At 40.4% G+C, this 21,512-nt stretch overlaps 1 protein-coding gene across 1 annotated transcript in view; it reads right to left on the bottom strand.

Annotated features, from left to right (window-relative positions):
- MCF2L2 (MCF.2 cell line derived transforming sequence-like 2) overlaps positions 1-21,512 on the bottom strand; it is a 207,854-nt gene that overhangs the window by 80,495 nt on the left and 105,847 nt on the right. Inside the window, exons 12-14 of the mRNA XM_012640066.1 lie at positions 19,330-19,521; positions 12,302-12,479; positions 7,270-7,385 (exon numbers count right to left, since the gene is read on the bottom strand). Of these exons, the coding sequence (XP_012495520.1) occupies positions 7,270-7,385; positions 12,302-12,479; positions 19,330-19,521 (486 nt within the window). The remainder of the gene's footprint in view (positions 1-7,269; positions 7,386-12,301; positions 12,480-19,329; positions 19,522-21,512) is intronic.

The following is a 21,512-nucleotide window of genomic DNA, read 5'->3' as shown; positions in this document are numbered from 1 at the left end:
AACTTATATTTTGATAAGTACCGATAGCTAATTTTCAATCAATTACTAAAATTATTTTTTCTTCCTCAAAGGGCAAACACGGCAACCTTTGAATGAAATCAAATGAGTTTTTCCCTAAAGTTGAATGATTGTGTTTTATGATTTTAGGAATGTATAGAAGGCAATTTCAGTTCCAACTCTTTTAAAGCCATGGTATCTGGTAATTTAAGGTGAAAGTGTTATTTACTATATTATCACATTTCTTACAAAGATGAGTTATAAGACCTAATTCTGAAAGAGAAAAGGCAAGGCAGATATTAAGGGCCTGTGCCACACTCTTCATTTAATGTATAAAGACTGATCATGAAGTGTTAAAGGTTATGCATTTTCTGGCATTGTAAATTAATCATGTCAATTAATTATGAAAATGAGAAATAAAACAAAGAGGTAAGTCAAGTAAGAATCACTGGATAATTATCAGAATTTTCTCTATCAAATGAGGTGTAGGGGAGGACAGTGGGAAGAAAGGAAAAGGCATTTACCTACAGCCTCGGTTCAGGGCGGTCTATGAGACGCAGTCTCAGAGTGCAAAACAGTAGCCTTGGGAGTGGGTGGCTTTGTCTTCCCCTCTCCATTGTTGGAACTGCTGGGGGTCAGGGGAACCCTTTTTTTTTTTTGAGACTCAGTGGATTCTGACATGGAGAATAGGAAGAACTTTCAAAAAGCCAAAAGAAACCATGTAGAGAATCTATCCTGTGAGAGCATTGCTAGCTGGCTGGCCTGATATATTTGCTCTACCTCACTTCCCCTTTCTAACATGGCTTTTCCTACTTTATTTCCATTGCTTGCAAAAGCCACTTAAAGATTCATTTGAATAATTGGACAATCTTTTTTAAAATGGCAAGTATTTCCAGGAGAGTTAAGGGGCTGTCAGTTGCCTGTCATCCACTCATTGCTGGGAACTAGCTTGTTCAGATTGTCTCTTACCTTGATCAGCTGCATTGGGAGGGGGCTTCCAGGAGGAAAGGGAGGGGAGAAGAAGGTTGTAGGCCATTTCATAGACTGAAGCCCTTTGGAGGGAAAGGGCAGGCTTGAGGAATGGGCGTAAGTGTTCCTGAGGCTTTGTGGAAAAGGGAATGATTAGAGGACGATAAGAGAATGGATCCCAGATGCAAACTTTGCCTATTGCAAAATCTTCCCACAGTCTTTGTTTTTTTAAATCTAAGATCTTAAATTTCCCAACTAGTATTGTTAGTAATAGTTCAATTTTCTTACTGGCTAAATTGGCTTTTATAGGCCAGGTTAATACTCTAAACACGATTTGCAATATTTTGTTTATGGGGAAAATGTCTTATAAAACTGAATACAAGCATTGTTAACGATCATTTGCAAGTCCGTAACTCTGTTTTAAATACCAGAAAGTGAGGACTATGTCACATGGTACCTTTATCCCATTCCCAAACCAAGAAAATGTAAAGGAAGTAAGTGTACCAAGGACATTGAAAAGAAATTGTCCATACATCCTGAATCTTCTTATGTTGTTGGATTTCATCTAATTTTAACCTCAATGGATAAATTTCATCATAACAATTTTCATGTTGGTAAATCTTAACTATAAATAAAATCACAAACCAGAAAAGTATTTTATGAGGACAATCTTTGGCTCAGAAAATTTGGTCCCTAATTTATTAAACTAGTTCACAATTTCCACACAGCTGCAAGGCCAGTGGGTTGATTTGCCTAGTATCATTGGTGTGGGGAGGGCTGCAGCCTCTGGGGCAGCATTAGCCACACTGACAGAAAGAGTGTAAGACCTATGAGACTCCTCAAAGCTGTACTCAGCCCTTACTTCTGTTCCTCCTGAGTACTTTATTTGGACTGACAAATTCATTCCATGAGGGATCTAAGATGGAAACCTCAAAAGTATCTCCAATATTTTCCTTTCCCTCCCTATTAAATCTCTCCCCTATCTTCTCTGCCTTGATCCACTCCTTCTTCATTCATCAAACTTTCTCTGAGAGTCTAGCATGTTGTAGGCACTGGGGTGAATATTTGGGTCAATGGGTATGACTTCTACACATCTCCCTTTTTGCCATTGCCACTAGGAAGCTATCACCACTGAAATCTCATCTGACTGTGACAACTGCCACCAGCTTGTCAGCCTGCCTTGCTTCATCTAACCTACTCTTCACTGTCTACCAGAGTTAGCTTTCTAATACACGATGCCCTCCTCTACCTGTCAACAATCTTTAATCAAAGCCCTCAGGAACCTGTCTGTGGTCTACTTTCCCATTGTTTTTGAACCATTCCCAGAACAGCCTATGCCCCTTTAGACTTCTGAGACTTCAGACCCTTCTCCATTCTAGAATGCCCTTCGCTTGTCTTGCCTACTTTTCAAAGTTGTTTTTATTCTTTAAAGTTGAATTCAAATGTCATCTCGTTTGAAAGCCACCCCCAATATTCTTATAAGGAACTGATCTCTCTTCTGTCCTCTAACACATTATCTTCCATTTACTGTAGATACATCATTCTGCATTATATTATAAATGATTGGAAATCTTAGGTAATTAAGTATGAAATGTTCAATTTCCTTAAGTACTAAGTTTGACAGTTGATATCTCTGACATTTCACTTTGACATTTCTTGTTTTATTTTTATTGTTTTATTTTATTTTATTCTTTCAAATGCATGTTTTGACGTGATTATCTTTCAAAATTTTTTTACAGCAATTTTTGTGAAACTATGGATAAGTCAAAAATTCACCTTATTTTCAAACATGACTTCCATCATGGAACCAATGTGGCACAGACAGCTCAAAATATCAACCAAGTGTTTGGGAAGGATGTGGCTGATGAACCCACAGTACATCAATGGTTTGAGAAGTTCCATTCTGGTGATTTTAATCTTGAAAATGAGCCATGTGGGCAACCTGAGACCAAGGTGAGTGATGATGAGCTGAAAGCTGTAGTAGAAGCGAATCCATCCCAACCTACACGTGAATTAACAGCAAGGTTTGACTTTACTATTCCAACAATATTGTACCATTTGAAACAAATCAGCAAGGTAAAGAAGCTGGATAGATGGGTTCTGCATGAATTAAACGAGCATCAGAAGAGAAATTGTCTTGAAGGTTGCCTTTCTTTGCTGTCATCACATAAAGGTGAACCATTTCTATACCGTATTGTTACATGTGATGAAAATAGATTATTTTTGACAATTGCAAGCACTCAGCCCAATGGTTGGATAAAGATAAAGTGCCAAAACATAGTCCAAAACCAAATATTCATCAAAAAAAGTTAATGGTGTCTGTTTGGTGATCCAGCACTGGTATTATCCACAACAGTTTCATGAAACCTGGTCAATAAATTACAACAGATGCCTACTGCAAACAATTAGATAAAATGATGACGATGCTTGTGATTAAGCAGCCGAGATTGGTCCATAGAGACAGGCCAATCCTCTTGCAAGACAAAACAATGCTTAGCCACACGTTGCACAAACAACGCTGTTCAAACTACAGAGGCTGGACTTGGAAACTCTCTGTTATCCACCATATTCCCCAGACCTTGCACCAATTGCCTACCACTTCTTCCAGGCTTTGGACCACTCCTTGCAAGAAAATATATTCAATTGTCAACAAGCTGTGGAAAATGCCTTTCATGATTTCATCGCCACTCACTCTCCAGGTTTCGTTGCCGCTGGCATAAACAAGTTACTGTTAAGGCGGTAAAACTGCGTCAATAGTTTAGGCTCATACTTAGATTAATTGTACAGTAAGAACATTATATTCCTCACAAAATATTGAGGCCTGAAAATGAAATCAGGTACATATAGTCCCCAGTACAATTTTAGCCCTCGATCAGTATTGGCAGCCCTCCTCTCACCTCTTCCTTCCGATTCTTGCTTTCAAAAAATAATTCTTTTTTTATTAGGGAGCCTATTAGCTCCGAAGCCTGCAAAGGCTTCTGATACTTTAAACGACTTTAATAGCTACCCAGGACCACTGTTAGCTCTTCTTCCACAGAAGAACCACAGCTCTTCTGTGGTTCCATGTTTAGGAAAAAGTAATTGTCAACCTCCGGCTTCTTTCCAGCTTCCAGAGAGGTTGTGATGTGAGCAGCCCAGGGAAAGCAGCTTCTGTGAGTTACACTTGCACCTTCCAGTTTGTGACATGAAGAACAGGAAATAGCCATATCACTATTGCCAGCAACCACAGCATATCTCTTCCACCGCAGGGTTTTCCCAGATGATGTCAGTGAGCTGAGCGCGTGGCAACACCATTGCCAGATGGCCTCGGGACAGTCTCAATTGCCTTGTCAAGTTTAGCTTCTCAAGTTCCTGAGAACTGGCACAGCAAGGATCACCCTGCCAGAGAAGAGGGAAGGTTTTCTCTGACAGTGCTGAAACCACGTCATGATTTTAGTTGTGGGTAGTAAGTATCAGTGACTCTGCCAATTATGGATGGTTTTGCTTCACAGCTATTTTTTTTCAGAGAATTTATTCTCGAGTGCAAGGAGTGGCATTTATTACAATGTTATGATTCATTCTACTATATTGGCTGTGATTTCATTCCATCTTCGAGTTCTAGGCCTAAGGCCAAAGGATGTCAGAACTGCCACCCAGAGTTAGACGCATGTTCTATCCATCCTGGTCATCTGCCTTGGACAATGGCCACGAAACACAAGCAGCAATAATTCCTCTTGATGTTGGTCTACCATCCTATAGCCCTTTCAAAAAAACCATGGTTCGGGCAGACATGAATCTAAACATTTTTTTCTAATCTACCTTTTCCTTATTACTTTACTTACGTATTCAGGAGTAACAATTTCCCTGGTTATAATACCTAACTTGTGAAACACTAATTGCATTTATTGGTCCTAAATTCATTTCTAAGTCTAGGAGTTGGGGATTTTGTACATAAATCCACTTTCTTCCTATTCATGTTATTCATGACTTTGTGGATTCTGCTTACATGTGTTCTCATAGCCTTGGTCTTTCTAAGCAGAAGTTTGATCAGCCTCTGCTCCTACCCTGCTTTCTCCTCCTCTGTGACTGTTAACATGCGTGCTGTTGTGGGGAAAACCCTTCATTAAACACACAAATGAATCAACGGTAAGGGGAAAAACAACTAAAGCACAGAAGGATATTATAATATGTCCTTGTGCTTGCTTAACGGTACCCATACTCTTTGTAAGCTGCCTAAACACTGAGGGAGATAGCATCTTAGCAGGAAGAGCTTAGAGTCTTAATTAAATAAACAGCATAGCAGAAGAAGGAAGAAACCAAAAGTTCAATGATCAGAGCTTCTTGGATTCTACTCAACACTTTCCAAGTCTACAGGCTTCTGATTCTGTTCCCACCTCTGCTACTGAATTGTCTTTTTTTTTTTAAACAAATAAAACAATGGCACTTGTACTTATTATTCACAATTATTGAAATAAATCATTCTAATTTGGCTTCCATTATATGAGAATCTTCATGTACCTAAAACTCCCATGTCATCTTTATATACACACACACACACACGCACACACACATATATTTTTTTTAAGGGACAGGATCTTGCTCTGTTGCCCAGGCTGGCATGATCATAACTCATTGCAACTTGGAACTCCCAGCCTCAAGTGATCCTCCTCTCTCAGCCTTCCAAGTAGCTAGGACTACAGGTACATGCCACCATGCCTGGCTTGATGGCATCTTTATAAAGTGTGAAGGTCATAAATATGTTGTCTGAAGATGGGCAAAGTAAGTCAAAGAGATATAAAGTGAGTTTGAATCACATCATAAGTCAATGGCAACAGCATATTAGTTCAGGGGCCAAATCTGGGCTGCAGTGCATGTGACACAGTCCTCACCTTCAGAAGTGACATTCTCTCAGAAGTCTGGGGTGCAGAAAAGGATAGCCTGATGTTCACTTTTGAAGATGATCACATTTAAACCCTGTTAATATTACTCAATGATTCTACAGACTTCATAGGTGTCAAGTCAGATGAAGTTTCATTATGTTTACCCATTTCGAAACATTGCTATTTACTCTTTTAAATGGCTGATCAAGACAATATGAAATTGCAAACTGTTTCCTACCTCGAGAAGACATGGCGATGCAATTTGTCCAACCATGAGGGATTCAGAAACAGCAATGGCACATCCTAATCTCCCCAGAACACAGGATGACTAAACAAATTGGCAGAAGAATGCAGCTTTCTCTCTCTAAGAAAAATGTGCTGGGAACTCTAGTTCCCACACTGTTTCTGCCTCCAGAAAGAAAAGCCCAAGACTTGCTTTCTGCCTAACTCCCTAAAGGTCACTTGAGTTCCTGTGGGATCCTATATTCAGATACATTAGGGATTGATGATGGATCTAAACTGTTGCTGACGTCCATTTGAGTCCATGGTCAGTAGGCCTCTGGCTTCAGAACCATTCGGCCACTTGGATATTTAATTTTCAGTGAGGCAGGGAAAAGGGAACTCCTTTTGGGATTGCTGTGCAGCAGCATATATTCACAATTCATTTTACTTGGGTTTCTAAATATAATGTTACTTGAATATTATATAGTGCTTGGCAATTTTCAAATTTTTATTTGATGCTCAAAACAGTTTCAGGAGGTATCTGTTGTTATCCCCGTTTTTACAGATGAGAAACTGAGGTTTAGAGAGGTTATGTTGCTCAAACCCAGGTTTGCCTAATGCAAAGCTTATGCTTTGGTTTTTACTTTTGTTTTGGAATAATTATATATAGTCACATGAGGTTGCAAAGAAACAAGAAATCCCATGCGTCCTTTCCCCAAACTCCTCCAATCTTACACAACTAGTATAATATCAAAACCAAGAAATCAACATTGGCACAATCTGCAGAGCTTGCCCCGAGTTCACCAGTTACTCATGTACTTGTGTGTGTGTAGCTAGGCAATTCTGTCATGTTTTTTTATACATGAACCACACATTGCTCGACCAATTTTAAATATGAAGTCAGATTATAGAAATGAATAAAATGACTTTTCCTTCAATAAAACAGTATCTATCAACAATTACATACATAACCAGTTTTCATTTCTAGTTGCAGTTAGAGGAAAGAAAAGGAAGAAAAAAAATCCTACAAATCTTAGCTTTAGGGAGCAAGAGTCTGTGCTACATGCTTTTGTGGGCACATCTTCTGGGACCCATAAAATGGTCTCAAAATGTGATGAGAGGGACCGAATAGGGGAACACAATTTGGGGATTTATTGATAATTATGGCAGCAATCTTCTCTCATGGCAGAAATGTCTATCAGTAAAATTAAGGTGATTTTACCTTGACTTCAAATTTGGTCTCATCATTTTCCTTTTCCAGGGAGTTCAAATTTGTCTCTGTATGAGGTTCCTCAGATGTTCTCAGAGGAGGAGCTAGAGGGACAAAGAAAATCTTCCCTAAATTTGGTCATTTGACATATAAATTATAACTCAGAGCATTCTGCCTGACTTGGATGAACAGGTGGGCCGTGTTGATGTGATTGACTAACAAAGCTTAATTGAGCTGCTGAGGTGATTTACCAGGTGGTGGATGAAATTGGAGGTGAAATAAAGACGCCGAAAAGAAAGTCTTCACTCCAGGGGCCTGACACTTGAGCAGAAGAGACAAAAGTCACACCCAGCACTACGTGAAACATCAAACCACAACAAATCAGTAAACACAATGTGGCAAAAAAGACAGAATTTCCATCATTCCCATTTTTCAGGCCCAGACTTCCTCATGAAGTCTTCCCTGGCTGTTACAAACTTCATGGATCTTTTATGCACTGCTGCTTTGGCAGGTATCGTTTGTACTGCGTAATATTGCACTTGATGTTGTTCTTGGATTAGAAGACTAAATTCTAGGTATCACATCTTATTGTGTACATTTTTCCATTAAAAGGTAATTAATTTGGGCTTATTACAGAAAATGTGAAAAATACTAAAATCTTACCATTTAAGCACAATCACTTGGTATATTTTCTTATCGTCTTTAAAATGCGCTCTCTTTGTACATACACACACATGATCATACTATAATTAAATTAGGAGGGGATGCCCATGCCTGCCCCAGCCAGAAGAAGGAATTATTGCTAATCTGATAGCTTCATGGTTGGATTCCAGAACTGATGGAACCACGTTCATTAGTGGATCAGAGGACTGTGTGGTAGAATCAGTTAGCTGAGGCAGGAAGGAATTGGGCTGTCTTGCTCTTGCTATCTTCTCTCACTCTATCTTCCTTCTCTCCTTCCCACAGGACCCCAGACACCTGGGATTTGGTAGTAACATTAGGACCTGGGAAGGAGAAGCCCTGGTTCACCCTCAAGCCTTCTTAACCTACTTTACCAGCTTTACCAAGTATTGGAGGTGATGGCTACAAGGCTAATAGGTAAGCAGTACTTTGAGTTCTCATTTGTCACTGTCACCACCCTTGTGTATGTAGTTTCTTTTGGAAACTTATAGGATACATGTGATTAACATGAAGCAGAATTTCAGCATTTCTAGGTCCCACGGCCAAAATGCTATCGTCTAATGCCACCAACATGTCACCCTGATTCTTATGTATGGTAGACTTGATGGAGGTTGACCATCTGGCCTCCAGAGGCCCCACCCAACCTTCACATTCTGTGTGCCAACTGGAAGCATCTGGGGCTTTCTGTGGGCTTTTCATAGCTGTTATGTTGAAAATTGTAGAAAAGCACACTATTTGCTGCCCCGGGTTATATGATCAATGTTGCTGCTTTATAATAATAAACAATCCTTTGGGCTCCTCACTCTCTGTAGGATCTTTGTAAAGTGAATGACTCCAGGCATAATAACTGGATGCTAGAAATGCACGCTCTGCGATTCTCCATGATGGAGAAGCACCGGCCCTTGACACTGTAGGCAGAGTGAAGTAGCTAAAGGCGGAGCCACAGAAGCCATACTGCCAACGTTCAACCTTGCTCTCCTGTGCACAAGACACATGTGATCCAAGTAATCTCTGTACTTTAGCTTCTTCCTCTATAAAGTGAGAAAGCCTACAGTAAAGGGTTGTTATGGAGCTTTAATGAGTTAATATGCATTAAGTATGTAGACCATGATAAGCGCTCGATACATTCTAGCTATTGTTATAGCCACATGGCATTAAAAAGTTTTTTCACATTCCTTATGAACTTCAGGGATGTTAAATGTTGTACCCAAGGAACCCAACCAACAAGATTTAGGGCTGAGATTCCAGCTCTCATCTCTTAAGCTCCTCTACTCACCTTCCTAACACTGTGAAATACCATCATTTATCTTGGCACAGACTCAGTTACCAAGGAATCAGACAAATGTGTTTGAAAATCCTGTCAGTAACTTGTCTGAGTCACACTTAGTAGTTACTCTCTAAAAACAAAAGTGCAGTATTGTTTTGAAAATGAGCTAGTTTCCTGACCTAGGTCAATGACAACCCATTCAGACATGATGAAGATCTGTTTATCCTGAGAAAGAGCATTATCTTTTTTAAATTTTTTTTTATTTTAGCATATTACAGAGGTACAAATGTTGAGGTTACATATATTGCCTTTGTCCCACCTAAGTCAGAGCTTCAAGTGTGTCCATCTCCCAGATGGTGTGCACCACACCCATTAGGTGTGTATATACCCATCCCCTCCTTCCCCCTCCCACCTGTCTGACACCCAGTGAATGTTATTACTATATGTGCACTTAAGTGTTCATCAGTTCATACCAATGTGATGGTGAGTACATGTGGCACTTGTTTTTCCATTCTTGTGATACTTCACTTTGTAGAATGGGCTTCAGCTCTATCCAGGATAATACAAGAGGTGCTAGAAGAGCATCATCTATTATGAAAATTTGTCTTTGAAAAGCTGAGAAGCAATCCATCATTCTTGCTTTATTTACTTGAAACAAACATATGTTCCTTGAAGCAATGAATAAGGCCAAGTCATAGTAATATACATAGTTTAGTTTAAGGAAAGATGAGAGGTCAAGAGAACTAAGTCCTATTTCCAACCATCCAAGAAGGATGTCTCTGTGTGTGTTTGTGTATGTCTGTGGTATGTGTGCACAAATGTGTCTGAGTGTGCATGTGTATGAACGTGTACATTGAGTGTGTGTGTGTGAGTGTTTTTGCATAGAAAAATTTAGGAAAGAAATGTACTAAGTTGTTATCAAGGCTTATATCTAAAAAGTGGAATATATAATTGAAGACAGGGACTATAAATTGCAAAATGGAAAATTACCAAAAGTCATAATTTTCAGATACACAGAAACTGAAAGAATTTGTTGCTAACAGACTTCCCAACAAGAAATGCTAACAGAAGTTTTTTATTCTGAAGAGAAACAACCAAGATGGGAATTCAGATTTATAATAAGGAATAAAGAATCCCAGAAATGGTGAATAAGAGGGTAAATATAAATACATATTTATTTTTCTTAATTTCTTTAAAAGATAAATGATTATTTAAAGCAAAAGTTATACTACCATAGTGGGGAGTTTAACATACGGAGATGTAATGTTTGTGATAAGAATAGCACAGAGGATGGGGGGACATATAGAACTATACTGTTGCAAACTTCCTATATTTTGCATAAAGTGGTATGATACTAACTCAAAGTAGATTATGATAAATTAAGAATGCATATAATAATCCCTAGAGAAACATTTTGGAGGAAAACAATGCAAAGAGGTATGCTAACAAGCTGATAGAGGAATTAAAACAAAATACTAAAAAATATTTACTAACCCAAAAGAAGGCAGGAAAGAAGGAAAAAAGGAATAAAAAATACAGGAGACAAATAACAAAATAGTTATTAATAGCTTTCAATCCAACCATGTCAATAATTACATTGTATGTAAAGGGACTAAATACTCTAAGTACAAGGGAGAGGGGAACAGATTGTATTAAAAAAATAAGACCCAACTATATGCTGCCTACAAGAAGTATACTTTATACACAAAGAACGGAAAAAAATACATCATGCAGGCACTAAGCATAAGAAAGCGAGAATGGCTACAACATTAATAGCAGACAAAATAGATTTAAAGAGTATTACTAGAGATAAGGAGGAAAGGAGAGACATTTCATAATTATAAAAGTGTTACTATATCTAGACAACATAAAAATTATGAATATGTATGTGCTTAATAACAGAGCTTCATAATACATGATGCAATAAATGAAATACACATCATGTCCAAGAGCAGTTTATCCCAGCAAGGTACAGTTGTTTGAACATCTGAAAATATATCATTGTAATCCATCATATTAACAAAGAAAGGAGAAAAACCATATGATCATCTCAATATATGCACCAAAAAGAGCTTCTGAAAAATTCAGTTATCATTCATGATAAAAACTCTGAAAAAATAGGAATAGAAGAGAACTTCCTCAATCTGAAAAAAGACAATTGTGAAAAACCTATAACTAACATCATACTTCAGGTTTAAACATGAACTCTTTCCCAATATTGAGAAAAGGAAGGATGTCTGATTAACTGGAAGTCCTAGCCACTATAATAAGACAAGCAAAAAGGCATAAAGATTGAAACAGAAAAAGTAAAAGCATCCTTATTCACAGATGACATGATTGTATTTCTATGTGGAAAATATTTATTTTTAGAAATATATTCTTATTATTCATTATATTTGATAAACTCCATTTATTATAGGGTTAAAAAATATAAGATGCCTAAGACTTTTACACTCAAAACGACTGCATTGTTGAGAGAAATTGAAGATGATCTAAATAAATGGAGAGTTATAACATATTCATGAATTGGAAGAATCAGTATTGGTAAGGTAACAGTTTTGTCCAAATTGATCCATATATTCAGTCATAATCCCAGAAGAAATTGAAAGGTCATTCTAAAATTTACATGGAAATGAAGAGGACCAAAAATAGCCAAAAAATCTTGAAAAAGAACAAAGTTGAAACACTTAGATTACCTGATTTTAGTGCTTACTTATAAGCTATAGTAATCAAGACCACCTGGTATTGGCATAAGGATTTATCTATTTTTTTATCTTCTCGAAGAACCAATTTTACCACTCCATTGCTAATAACTTGTTGGCATTTAAGGTCCTTAATACAGTCATTTTGTGCTAAAGTTATTTGTGTATTTGTATTATTCCATTAGCAGATTATGAGCTTCTCCTTGTATCAAGGCATTCAGTGTTACCTAAGCGTTTGTCTTCAGTATCTGTACTATGCCATATCTGTAGTTTGTTTTAAATAACATCTGTCAAAATACTGATCATTATCCACCTTAGACAACCACAATCTCAACCCTCATGGGTGCTGATGAAACACAAAAGCCACAAAGGTTCCTTCCCCCAAATAATCTACCTGAAGTGGAAGGCTGGCTGGTTTTCGATGACACCCATTTTGGGGAAGACTCAGGATGAGGGGCCACAGGTTGCACGGGGCGAGTCTGTTTGGCTGCCAGTTTCATCAGACTCATTTGCCTCTTGTGAAATATTTCCTGCACATCATTCAGCTTCTGCAAGATTTTCTGAGCTTTGGCCTGCAGTAACAAAAGCAAATCATGATGAACAGGATTCCCTGTACTGAGCCTGAGGGCATGCAGCATTCCCTTTCTCCCGCCTTCCCCTCCTCCTCCCAGCCCCACCTCCCTCAGGTGACTCTCCTCTGGGCATCCTCATGCAAGTCACTGCACATCTTGCAATGCTCCAGAATTGTGCCTCTAGGAGTCAGTATCTCCCACTCGAGATCTTTGAGGGCAATGACCGTATCTTTTTCACTACAGTATCTCCAGTGCCTGGAACACTCTCTGGCACAGGGTGGTACTCGGTAAATATTTGTTGAGTGGATAAATGTTCACCTAGCCATGTCCATTAATGGTAGGAAAGGATGCTACAGGCCACAAAGGGCATTAGACCAATGTACGAAACAGGAGGATTTCAAAATATTAATAAGAAAGGTACCCTGAATGAGAGCCCTGATCGAGAAAAGAGTTTAAGTATTTTAAGGGAAAGAGTTGGCTAAATTCTGAGGTAGGATCAAGGGAACCAGGAAACACCTATAATAAAAAGGATACATACTAAATTTTATTCTGTGTGACCCCTTCTCTATATATAAGTAGAAAAGTAATAAACTGAAGAAATACCAGAGAAAAGATGGAGCTCAAAGATGTTCCCTTAACTGTCAGTTCTATGACAGAGGCTCAGAAAAACAAGAATCAAGAGCTGAAGTCTGAGTTACACCAAGGCCTGCATTCAGCTATGTTCCTTCTGACCCTGCTTCCAGTAGGACATCCCTCCAGCTCTGGTGCATACGGGGAAGCGGGTAGCCTTCACTTTGTCATACCAACTCTGGCATCCTTCCCCTGGATAATTTTAACCACCAAAGAAGGGACCCAGAACCAGAAGAGCTGAACCACCATAAGCCATGCAGGGTGCTCTGAGGATGACTAATTCCAAAAGTGCAGGCCTAGTATATACCCAGGGAGGTTGGCGTGTTTTGCAACCAGAAACGTAAATTTGTCTTTTTTATGCTGGGCTATATTCTGACGAAAAGAGCAAAGAGCCAGCCCTGAGGTAGGACTCAGAGCAACCAGGCTTCCATAGCACAGGAATGTCAGCTGTAGAACAACTGTTCCCCCACAGCCTGAAGACCTATGAAGGCTGGCCTCTGGACCAAGATCTGGGGCTGGTCTCACTCTTCAGAGGGTCTCAGACTATAGACCTGCACTGTCCAATGCAGCAACTGCTGCAGTGACAGCGACATGTGGCTGGTGACTCTTTGGAATGTGGCTAGTCTGAATTGAGATGTGCTGTAAGTGTAAAATACATAGTGGATTTTGAAGACTCTACTTGAAAAAAGAATGTAAAATATTTCATTAATAATTTTTATATTGCTTGTACATTGAAATAATATTTTTGGACATATAGGTTAAATAAAGCATTATTAAAATTGATTTTACCTGTTTCCTTCTACTTTTTAAAATGTGGCTACTAGAAAATCTTAAATTACATATGTGGCTTGCATTATATTTCTATTGGTCAGTGCTGGTCTAGACAAAAAGTCAGCAAACTTTTTCTGTAAAAGACCAAATAGTAAATATTTTAGGCTTTGTACACCATCTGGCCTCTGTCACAACTACTGAACTCTGCTGTTGTAACATCAAAGCAGCCATATATAATCCATAGATGATGAGTGTGGCTGTGTTCTGATAAAACTTTATTTACGAAAACAGGTGGCAAGCAACTTTGGCCCACAAGGCTACAGTTTGCTGATCCCTTGTCTAGACTAAGCTCAGGGTCTGCATTGAAAGGGACTCTTCAGAGAAAGTACTCTCTGGTGTCAGGAAGTTAAGTTGTACAATTTACTAAAGGTTCTGATACCACAGCTGTGAGTCCAAGTCCCCAAAGAAACCAAGCTCCTTCACATCAGCATGAGGACAATGTCAATCTGTACTCCTTGGGGGACGATGACAACATTTGGCAATCAGCAACTCCTGCCCTTCTGGCCTGGTGATGAGCTTGAGGAATCTGAGACATGGATGTCAGTTGCTGCGCAAAGATCAAGAAATCTGGCTGAATGAATGATTGTGAAATTGGTGATGTACAGTGGACAGCCCTGGTGTGAGGTCAACGGCCATGCCAGAGCTCAATGACTCAGTACTTGGACTAGACAGGACTCGGATCACCTTTGCCATTTCCCCTCAAGATCCCAGGTACACCCTGGCAGTGGTGAGTCAGTCAGAAGAAGCCCTAAATTCCTAAATCAGATAATAGGGAAGTTCATGCAAGATTAACAACTGCATTTCTTGGCCAGGCGCGGTGGCTCACACCTGTAATCCTAGCACTCTGGGAGGCCGAGGCGGGCGGATCGTTTGGGCTCAGGAGTTCGAGACCAGCCTGAGCAAGAGTGAGACCCCCATCTCTACTAAAAATAGAAAGAAATTGGCCAAACAACTAAAAATAGAAAAAATTAGCCGGGCACGGTGGCACGTGCCTATAGTCCCAGCTACCTGGGAGGCTGAGGCAGGAGGATCGCTTGAGCCCAGGAGTTTGAGGTTGTTGTGAGCTAGGCTGACGCCAGGGCACTCTAGCCCAGGCAACAGAGTAAGACTCTGTCTCAAAAAAAAAACAAAACCAAAAAACAACTGCATTTCCCCCTTTCTTCTTTCTACCTGGAAATTCATTCTTCTTACTACAATCAAAATTATCTTTCTAAAATGTGTATCTGATCATATAACTTCCCAGTTTTAAAAGCCCTTCAGGGGCTCCCCTCTGTGTCAGGATAAAGTCCAGACTCCTGGTCCTGGAGCACTAGGCTCTTCCCTGTCAGCATCTATTTCCCCCCAGACCCCTGTTCTCCAGCTGGGGCAGTTCCCCAGATGCCCTTCTGTGCCCAGCCTCATTGTCTCTGCACCTTCTGTTCCTTCTACTGAGGTTCCCTCCCCCTGACTTTGTTTCCCTGAAAAACTCTTACTGAATCTTCCAGACGAAATTTAGGTATTTTTCTCCTATGTGGAATACCTTGGCCTTCTCAGGCCAAGCTGACCACTGCCTCCCCTGTGGGCCCCACCGTCCCTTCTATTCTGTGTGCTTTCAGACCAACAAGCAGTGACTGGGGATGTGTTTTATCTTCCACTAAACTGCCAGCACCTGCCTATTGATTTCAAGGACTGTGACTTTCACTATTTTATTCCCAGAAAAGAGCACAGCATACCTGGCACAAACTGGGCACCCAGGGAATATTTGAAGAATTGTATTTTGCTGTTTGCTGCTGAGATCGTTTCACTCTCTGGACTAGGCAGTGAAAGTGAACGAGGAAGAGAAACCAAAACAGCAGCACCAAGAGGGTGGCAAAATAGCAATGTGTTAAGAAAAAGCACTTTAGGAGTCTCTGGCAGTGACAGGGTGGCTGCTATAAGAACAACAGTCTAATTTCTGACGCAGTTTTGATAGCCCCTGTGTCTCCAATGTAACAGATTCCATTTTTAGACATAGAATACCAATTTTTTAAAAATAAATTTTATTTTTAGAGTAGTTTTAGATCTATGGCAAAATTACAGAGTAATACAGAGTCCCATATACCTCATACCCAGTTTTCTCTATTATTAGCATCTTACATTATGGTAAGTACAGTAGGGTACATTTGTTACAATTAATGAACCAATATTGACACATCGTAATTAAATAGAGTTGATACTTTAGATTCCCCACCACCACCACACCAAGATACCACATTATGTTTAGCTGTCACATCTTCTTAGGCCCCCATTGGCTGTGACAGTTTTTCACATTTCCCTTGTTATTAATGATCTTGACTATTTTGAGGAGTACTGGTCAGGCATTTTGTAGAATGTCTCTAACTGGGATTTGCCTAATGCTTTTCTCATGATTAGACTGGGGCTGTGGGTTTTGGGGAGGAAACCCACAGAGGTAAATTGCCATTTTCATCACATCATGTCATGGGTACATTCTATCTCCATGATTTATCACAGTTGATGTTGACCTGGATCACCTGGGTAAGGTGATATTTGTTAGGTTTCTCCACCATAAGGTTACTCTTTTCTTTCATTTTATTTGTTTTCATACTCTTTGGAAGTAATTCACTATGTGCAGTTCACACTTAAGGAGTAGTGAAGTTATGCTACTCGTCCCTGAGGGCAGAGTATCTGTATAAATAATGTAGGATTCTTCTGCATGAGAGATCAGTTTCCTCTCCCCTCATTTATTTATTTATTCCATCATTTATTTATATCAGTATGGATTCATAGATAAAATAGATATTTTATGCTTTGGCTTGTAATTAAATACCATAATATTTTATTAGTTTTGTTGCTTAAATTATTCCAGCATTGGCCATGGGGAGTGCTTTCAGTGTGTCCTATGCCCCTTAATTGTAGTGTGTTGTTTTTTTTTAAGCACCTCCTTACTCTTTGGCACTATAAGATGATCCAGGATCATCTTGTATATTTCCTGCCCCAGTCCCAGAAGCGGCCATTTCTTGAAGGAGCCCTGGCTTTGTTTCTTGGAGAATGATGTCAGAAAACAAGATCTTGGTGCTGGGTGTGCCCACTGACACTGTGGTTTTGTTGCTTCTATGCCTCCTCAACTGTCAAAGTAAGGAAATACATCTGTCTATACCAACCCAACATGTAACTAGGAGTATTTCTGTACGTACAGAGTGCCAATGTTGACAACAACGTTATTACTCACCAGTGCACAAATCTCACTCTCTGACACAAGAGGATATTTACATCTTATAACCTAGAATTTTACTCCAAACCAAAAAAAGAAATGATGGGCTTTTATTTATTTATTTATTCTTCTTCTTCCAATCCTTCTCTTCACCCACATTTCTCTCTGTTTCTCAGAGGTGGTTTATTAATTTGTATTCATTTTCTGGTGGGTGGTGTGGTGGGGAAGTTTGCTGAAGCCAGTCAGAACTGCAGCTGCAGCCACACATCCGCCTGGTAGACCTGTTACACTTATTTGATCAGCTAATGCAGTTAAAGCTGGGTTGAGACTGTTCTGCCTTAGGGATTTAACTTGGGGCCACCGATACTGTGTTGGCAGTGTAGCATGTACACCAGATGGGCCTTCTCTTTGCCCCTTGTACAGGAAAATGGAAGAGTCCCATGCTGGGGAAAGGTGGCCTGCCCACTCCCCACCCCACCTTGAGCTCATACCTCATGACCAAAACTCACTGGGAGCAGTCAGGGAAAGAATAGTACTAAGTAAGGTAAAGCTCCACATCCAGCTGCCCCCACCGCCCTCTGCCCACGCAGCCATCCTGCCTGCCCACTTGTTCAGCAAAGTATGGATTGGACATCAGGCACAGGCTAGGCACAGGGACACAGAGATGGATGAAGCAAAGACCCTACCCTTAATGAGCTCCCTGTGTAATAAGTAAGACAGATATTAAAAATAAACAACTAGAATACAGGTTGATATGTGTCACATTAGATCAAAGGTTCTTGGCCTGGGTCCATGGACGGACTTGAAAGTACCCCCTAAAATCACTTATAAAATGTTATGCATGCTGGATGGTCCCTGTTTGTTCCTCGCCTGCATCTTCTCTGGCCTGCTCTGTGCCCCAGGAAGCTGACTACTGTGAATTCCATTGGATGAGCTCACAGGCTTTTATTTGGCTTTGGCCAATGGGAAGCACCACCAGGAAGTCAGAAAGAGGAAGCGAGAACAGTAGGGGTATATATGGTATATATTTTTCTACCAGTGCCTGCATTCTTCCACCCAAGGCCGCAGTTCCTCCAGCTGCCCTCTTGTACAATCACAGCTTCAGCTCTGCCTGGGTTCCCCTTGGCCCTTCAGGTTTGGGAGTAGTAACTTCTCCCTGTTTCTTGCTAGCCCCAGGGTGCTTCACCATCCCTTGCTGTGTCCCCCAACTCTTGCCCGTATCTTTGTAAACAGTGCCTAAATCAAACTTCTTTCAATCACTTTGAGTGTGTGGAGCCCTGAAAATATGTGGATCACATTCATAATAGGGTCTATTACTCAAAAGAGGTAAAGAAGCTCTGAAAACAGAGGCACATACAAGGTGATGTGGATCCCAGATCCATCTGTAACCCTGCTGGCTTCATGGAAGAATGCTCTTCTCAAAATGCAAATCCAATCAAGTTATTCCCCTGCTTAAAACCTTCAATGGCTTCCCACTGCTCTTAGAATAAAGACCAAACTCCTTAATGTGGCCCACAAAACCCCATCTCATCTGCCGCTCTCTAATCTCACCCAACACACCCTCCTCTTGCTCTCTAGACAATGGCCACCTTGTCCTTTTGGTTCTCAACTGTGCCAGACTCCTCCTAGCCTTAAAGCCTTTGCACATGCTGTTCCTTCTGTCTGGAAAGGCTCCCCCATCTTCTCTACTCACTCTCTAGGCCTTGCCTCAAGGGACTCTTCCCAGGAGCCTCTTCGGATCCAGTCCAGGTCAAGTTCCTCTGTCACATGCCCAGTGGGACTGAATCCTTCCTTGAGAGCACTTATCTCAGCTTGCAACATACTTTTGTGTGATTCTTTTATTAACACCAGCCTCTCCCAGTTAACTGTAAGCTCCACGAGGGATGGAAACATGCCTATTTCTGCTCATCACTATGTCCTCAGCACTCAGAACAGTGAATGATATATCAGAAATGCCCATGAGTGTTTATAGAGAAATGACTGACTGAAGGTAATATTTGAATCAGACCACGAAGGGTCAGTTTGCCAAGACATTCAGGACAGGAGTCTAAGAGGCCATCTGAGGGCTCCAGAACTGGTTAGCACTCAATACAGCCTGCTTAGTATATCCTGCATGGACTTTTTTAGGCAACAGACAAAGTTCCCCTCCGTCCCCATCCCTTTCCCAACCACAGGATCAAAATAACCCAGAAACATTACCTCTACATCTTGGGTGAGTATCAACTCAAACTGGTTATAAAACTCCTTGGGGCAAGGCAACTGGTACTCCTTGGCTGTGCCCATGAATGTCTCAATGTCGTTCAAGGCAGTGTCAACTCCCTCTCGAGACTGGCATTTGTCTACAGCCTGGGAAGCCAAGAGGTAGATTCCCGCCTCACACCACTGGCTGACCTTTTGAAGAGAGAAAGTATATGCTTAGGCTGACCACAACTCAGAGCCACCACAATTCTCAGGAGATCTGAGCTCATAAGGGGGTTACAAGGATTCTGAGACAATGGGAAATTGTCATGAGACAGCATAAAGCTTAGGAGTCTAACCTTTGCAAATAAAACTGTGAGGTGGACAAGTCCAAGCCCATTTTACATCTGTCCACTTGTCAGGGAAGTCACTCACTCAGTATAATGAATCACATAAACATTCTTCTCTTTTCCACTAACAGTAATTGCTACATCTCCAGGAGAGAGTTAAAGATTTCTAAGGCTGATCTAACCATACAGAAATGTAATCAATGGCTTTTTGGGTTTACCTGCCAGGCCATTTGTCTTGCACCCTAATTGGTTACCAGAACACAGGGTGATTAGTGATGCATTAAACCTGGCCCCTGCATTTCCTGGGGGAGGAAATGTCCCTTTTAACAAAAACACTACTTTCCTCTTTGGATTCCCAAGTAATCCATATTCGGATTTATTGGCATTCATCTTTAGTAATGAAGCATCCAAGAATGCAAAGCTTTGTAATTCAGCACAGCAATACTCAAATTTTATAGATGCTGGGATGAAATCAGATAGGTTATGAATTCTAATAATTCAACTTTATAAAATACTTATTTTCTTTGCTTTTCCGAACTCCACTGAGGCACCTGAAAAGAAAGACAGGGCGCCCTCATGCTACTTGGATATTTATATGAAAAGAAGCTTCCAGTACAAATACATCTGCATTTCTGTTTACCATGTGATCTCAAAAGCAATGTAAAATAACTGCATAGAAAAAACAATCAAAAAGTATTAATAACACTCCAAAGCAGTTATCCGTAAGTGGAAAAATTACAAGCAACTTAAATGTTTGCCTTTATTTTTTTCTTAAATTATCCAAATTGAATATGTATATTTAGAATAATAAAAAATAATAAAAATATTTCAAAATAAACAATTACCACTGTGTAGGGATGGTGGTAGTAGATGTGTAGGTGTCCATGAGTAAAGTTTTCCCCGTTTCCTACATTTTTAATTTTCAAAATAATATGAAACCATGTTTTGATATATACTGTGAAAACTCTCTTTCAACATCATGCCTAGATCTGTAGAAAACATTACGCTGTGGTCTTCTACAGAGTTACGATGGCTACTTGCATTCTCACACACACACATGCCAGGCTATTATCTCTGGAGCAGAAATGGAGTTAGGAAAACAGCTGCTGACCCTGCAGCGAGCTCAGCACACACAGCAGGCTGTGCACCAGCCTCTTCTGAGCCACTTGCTTCTGGAACAACTGTATTTCATTGACATTAAAATCCCTTTGGCAATGGGCTGACGTAAACAGCCTGGGCGAGTGCCCACAGCCATGGCAGAAACAGCTGTGGGAATGGAGCACGCTGACTCACAGCCATCAGCCACATGCTGCCTGGGAACAGCTGACAGGGAAGGCTCCAGAAGTCACTGCTCCTGCTGACTGGGAACAGAGGCCACCTCCAAAGGGCATGAGGGTCTGCACACCCCTCTCTCTGTGAAGCCTTGCTGTCTAGCCTAAGAAGCTCTGGGTTTGGATTCTGGAAGTCCTGATTTCAAATCTGGCTTCTGCTAGTTAAGCCATGTGTGGTCGTAGGCAGTCATTTATCCCAGGATTTCTCAGTGCTGTCGCTGCACCACCTGCACCAGAATCACTTGGGCACTTTACTAAAATACTGATTCCTGGGCATCATCTCAGACCACTGAATCTGAGTCTCTGGGTGGCATCAGGGAATCTGCAATTATTACCGGCTCACTAGGTGATTCTCATATACTAAATTTTGAGACCCACTGACATAACCATGCTGAGTATCAGTTTCTGCCTCTGTACAATGAGGCCATTAATACGTTCCTCCTAGGTTATCTTGAGGATCAAATAGATGATGTAATTTTTCACCTGATTGGAACAGAGAAGGTGCTCAATAAATGGCAGGGGG

Source organism: Propithecus coquereli, unplaced genomic scaffold, assembly GCF_000956105.1.
Source record: "Propithecus coquereli isolate 6110/MARCELLA unplaced genomic scaffold, Pcoq_1.0 Scaffold10, whole genome shotgun sequence".
Classification (NCBI taxonomy): Eukaryota; Metazoa; Chordata; class Mammalia; order Primates; family Indriidae; genus Propithecus; species Propithecus coquereli.
This window is presented reverse-complemented; position numbering and strand designations above follow the sequence as displayed.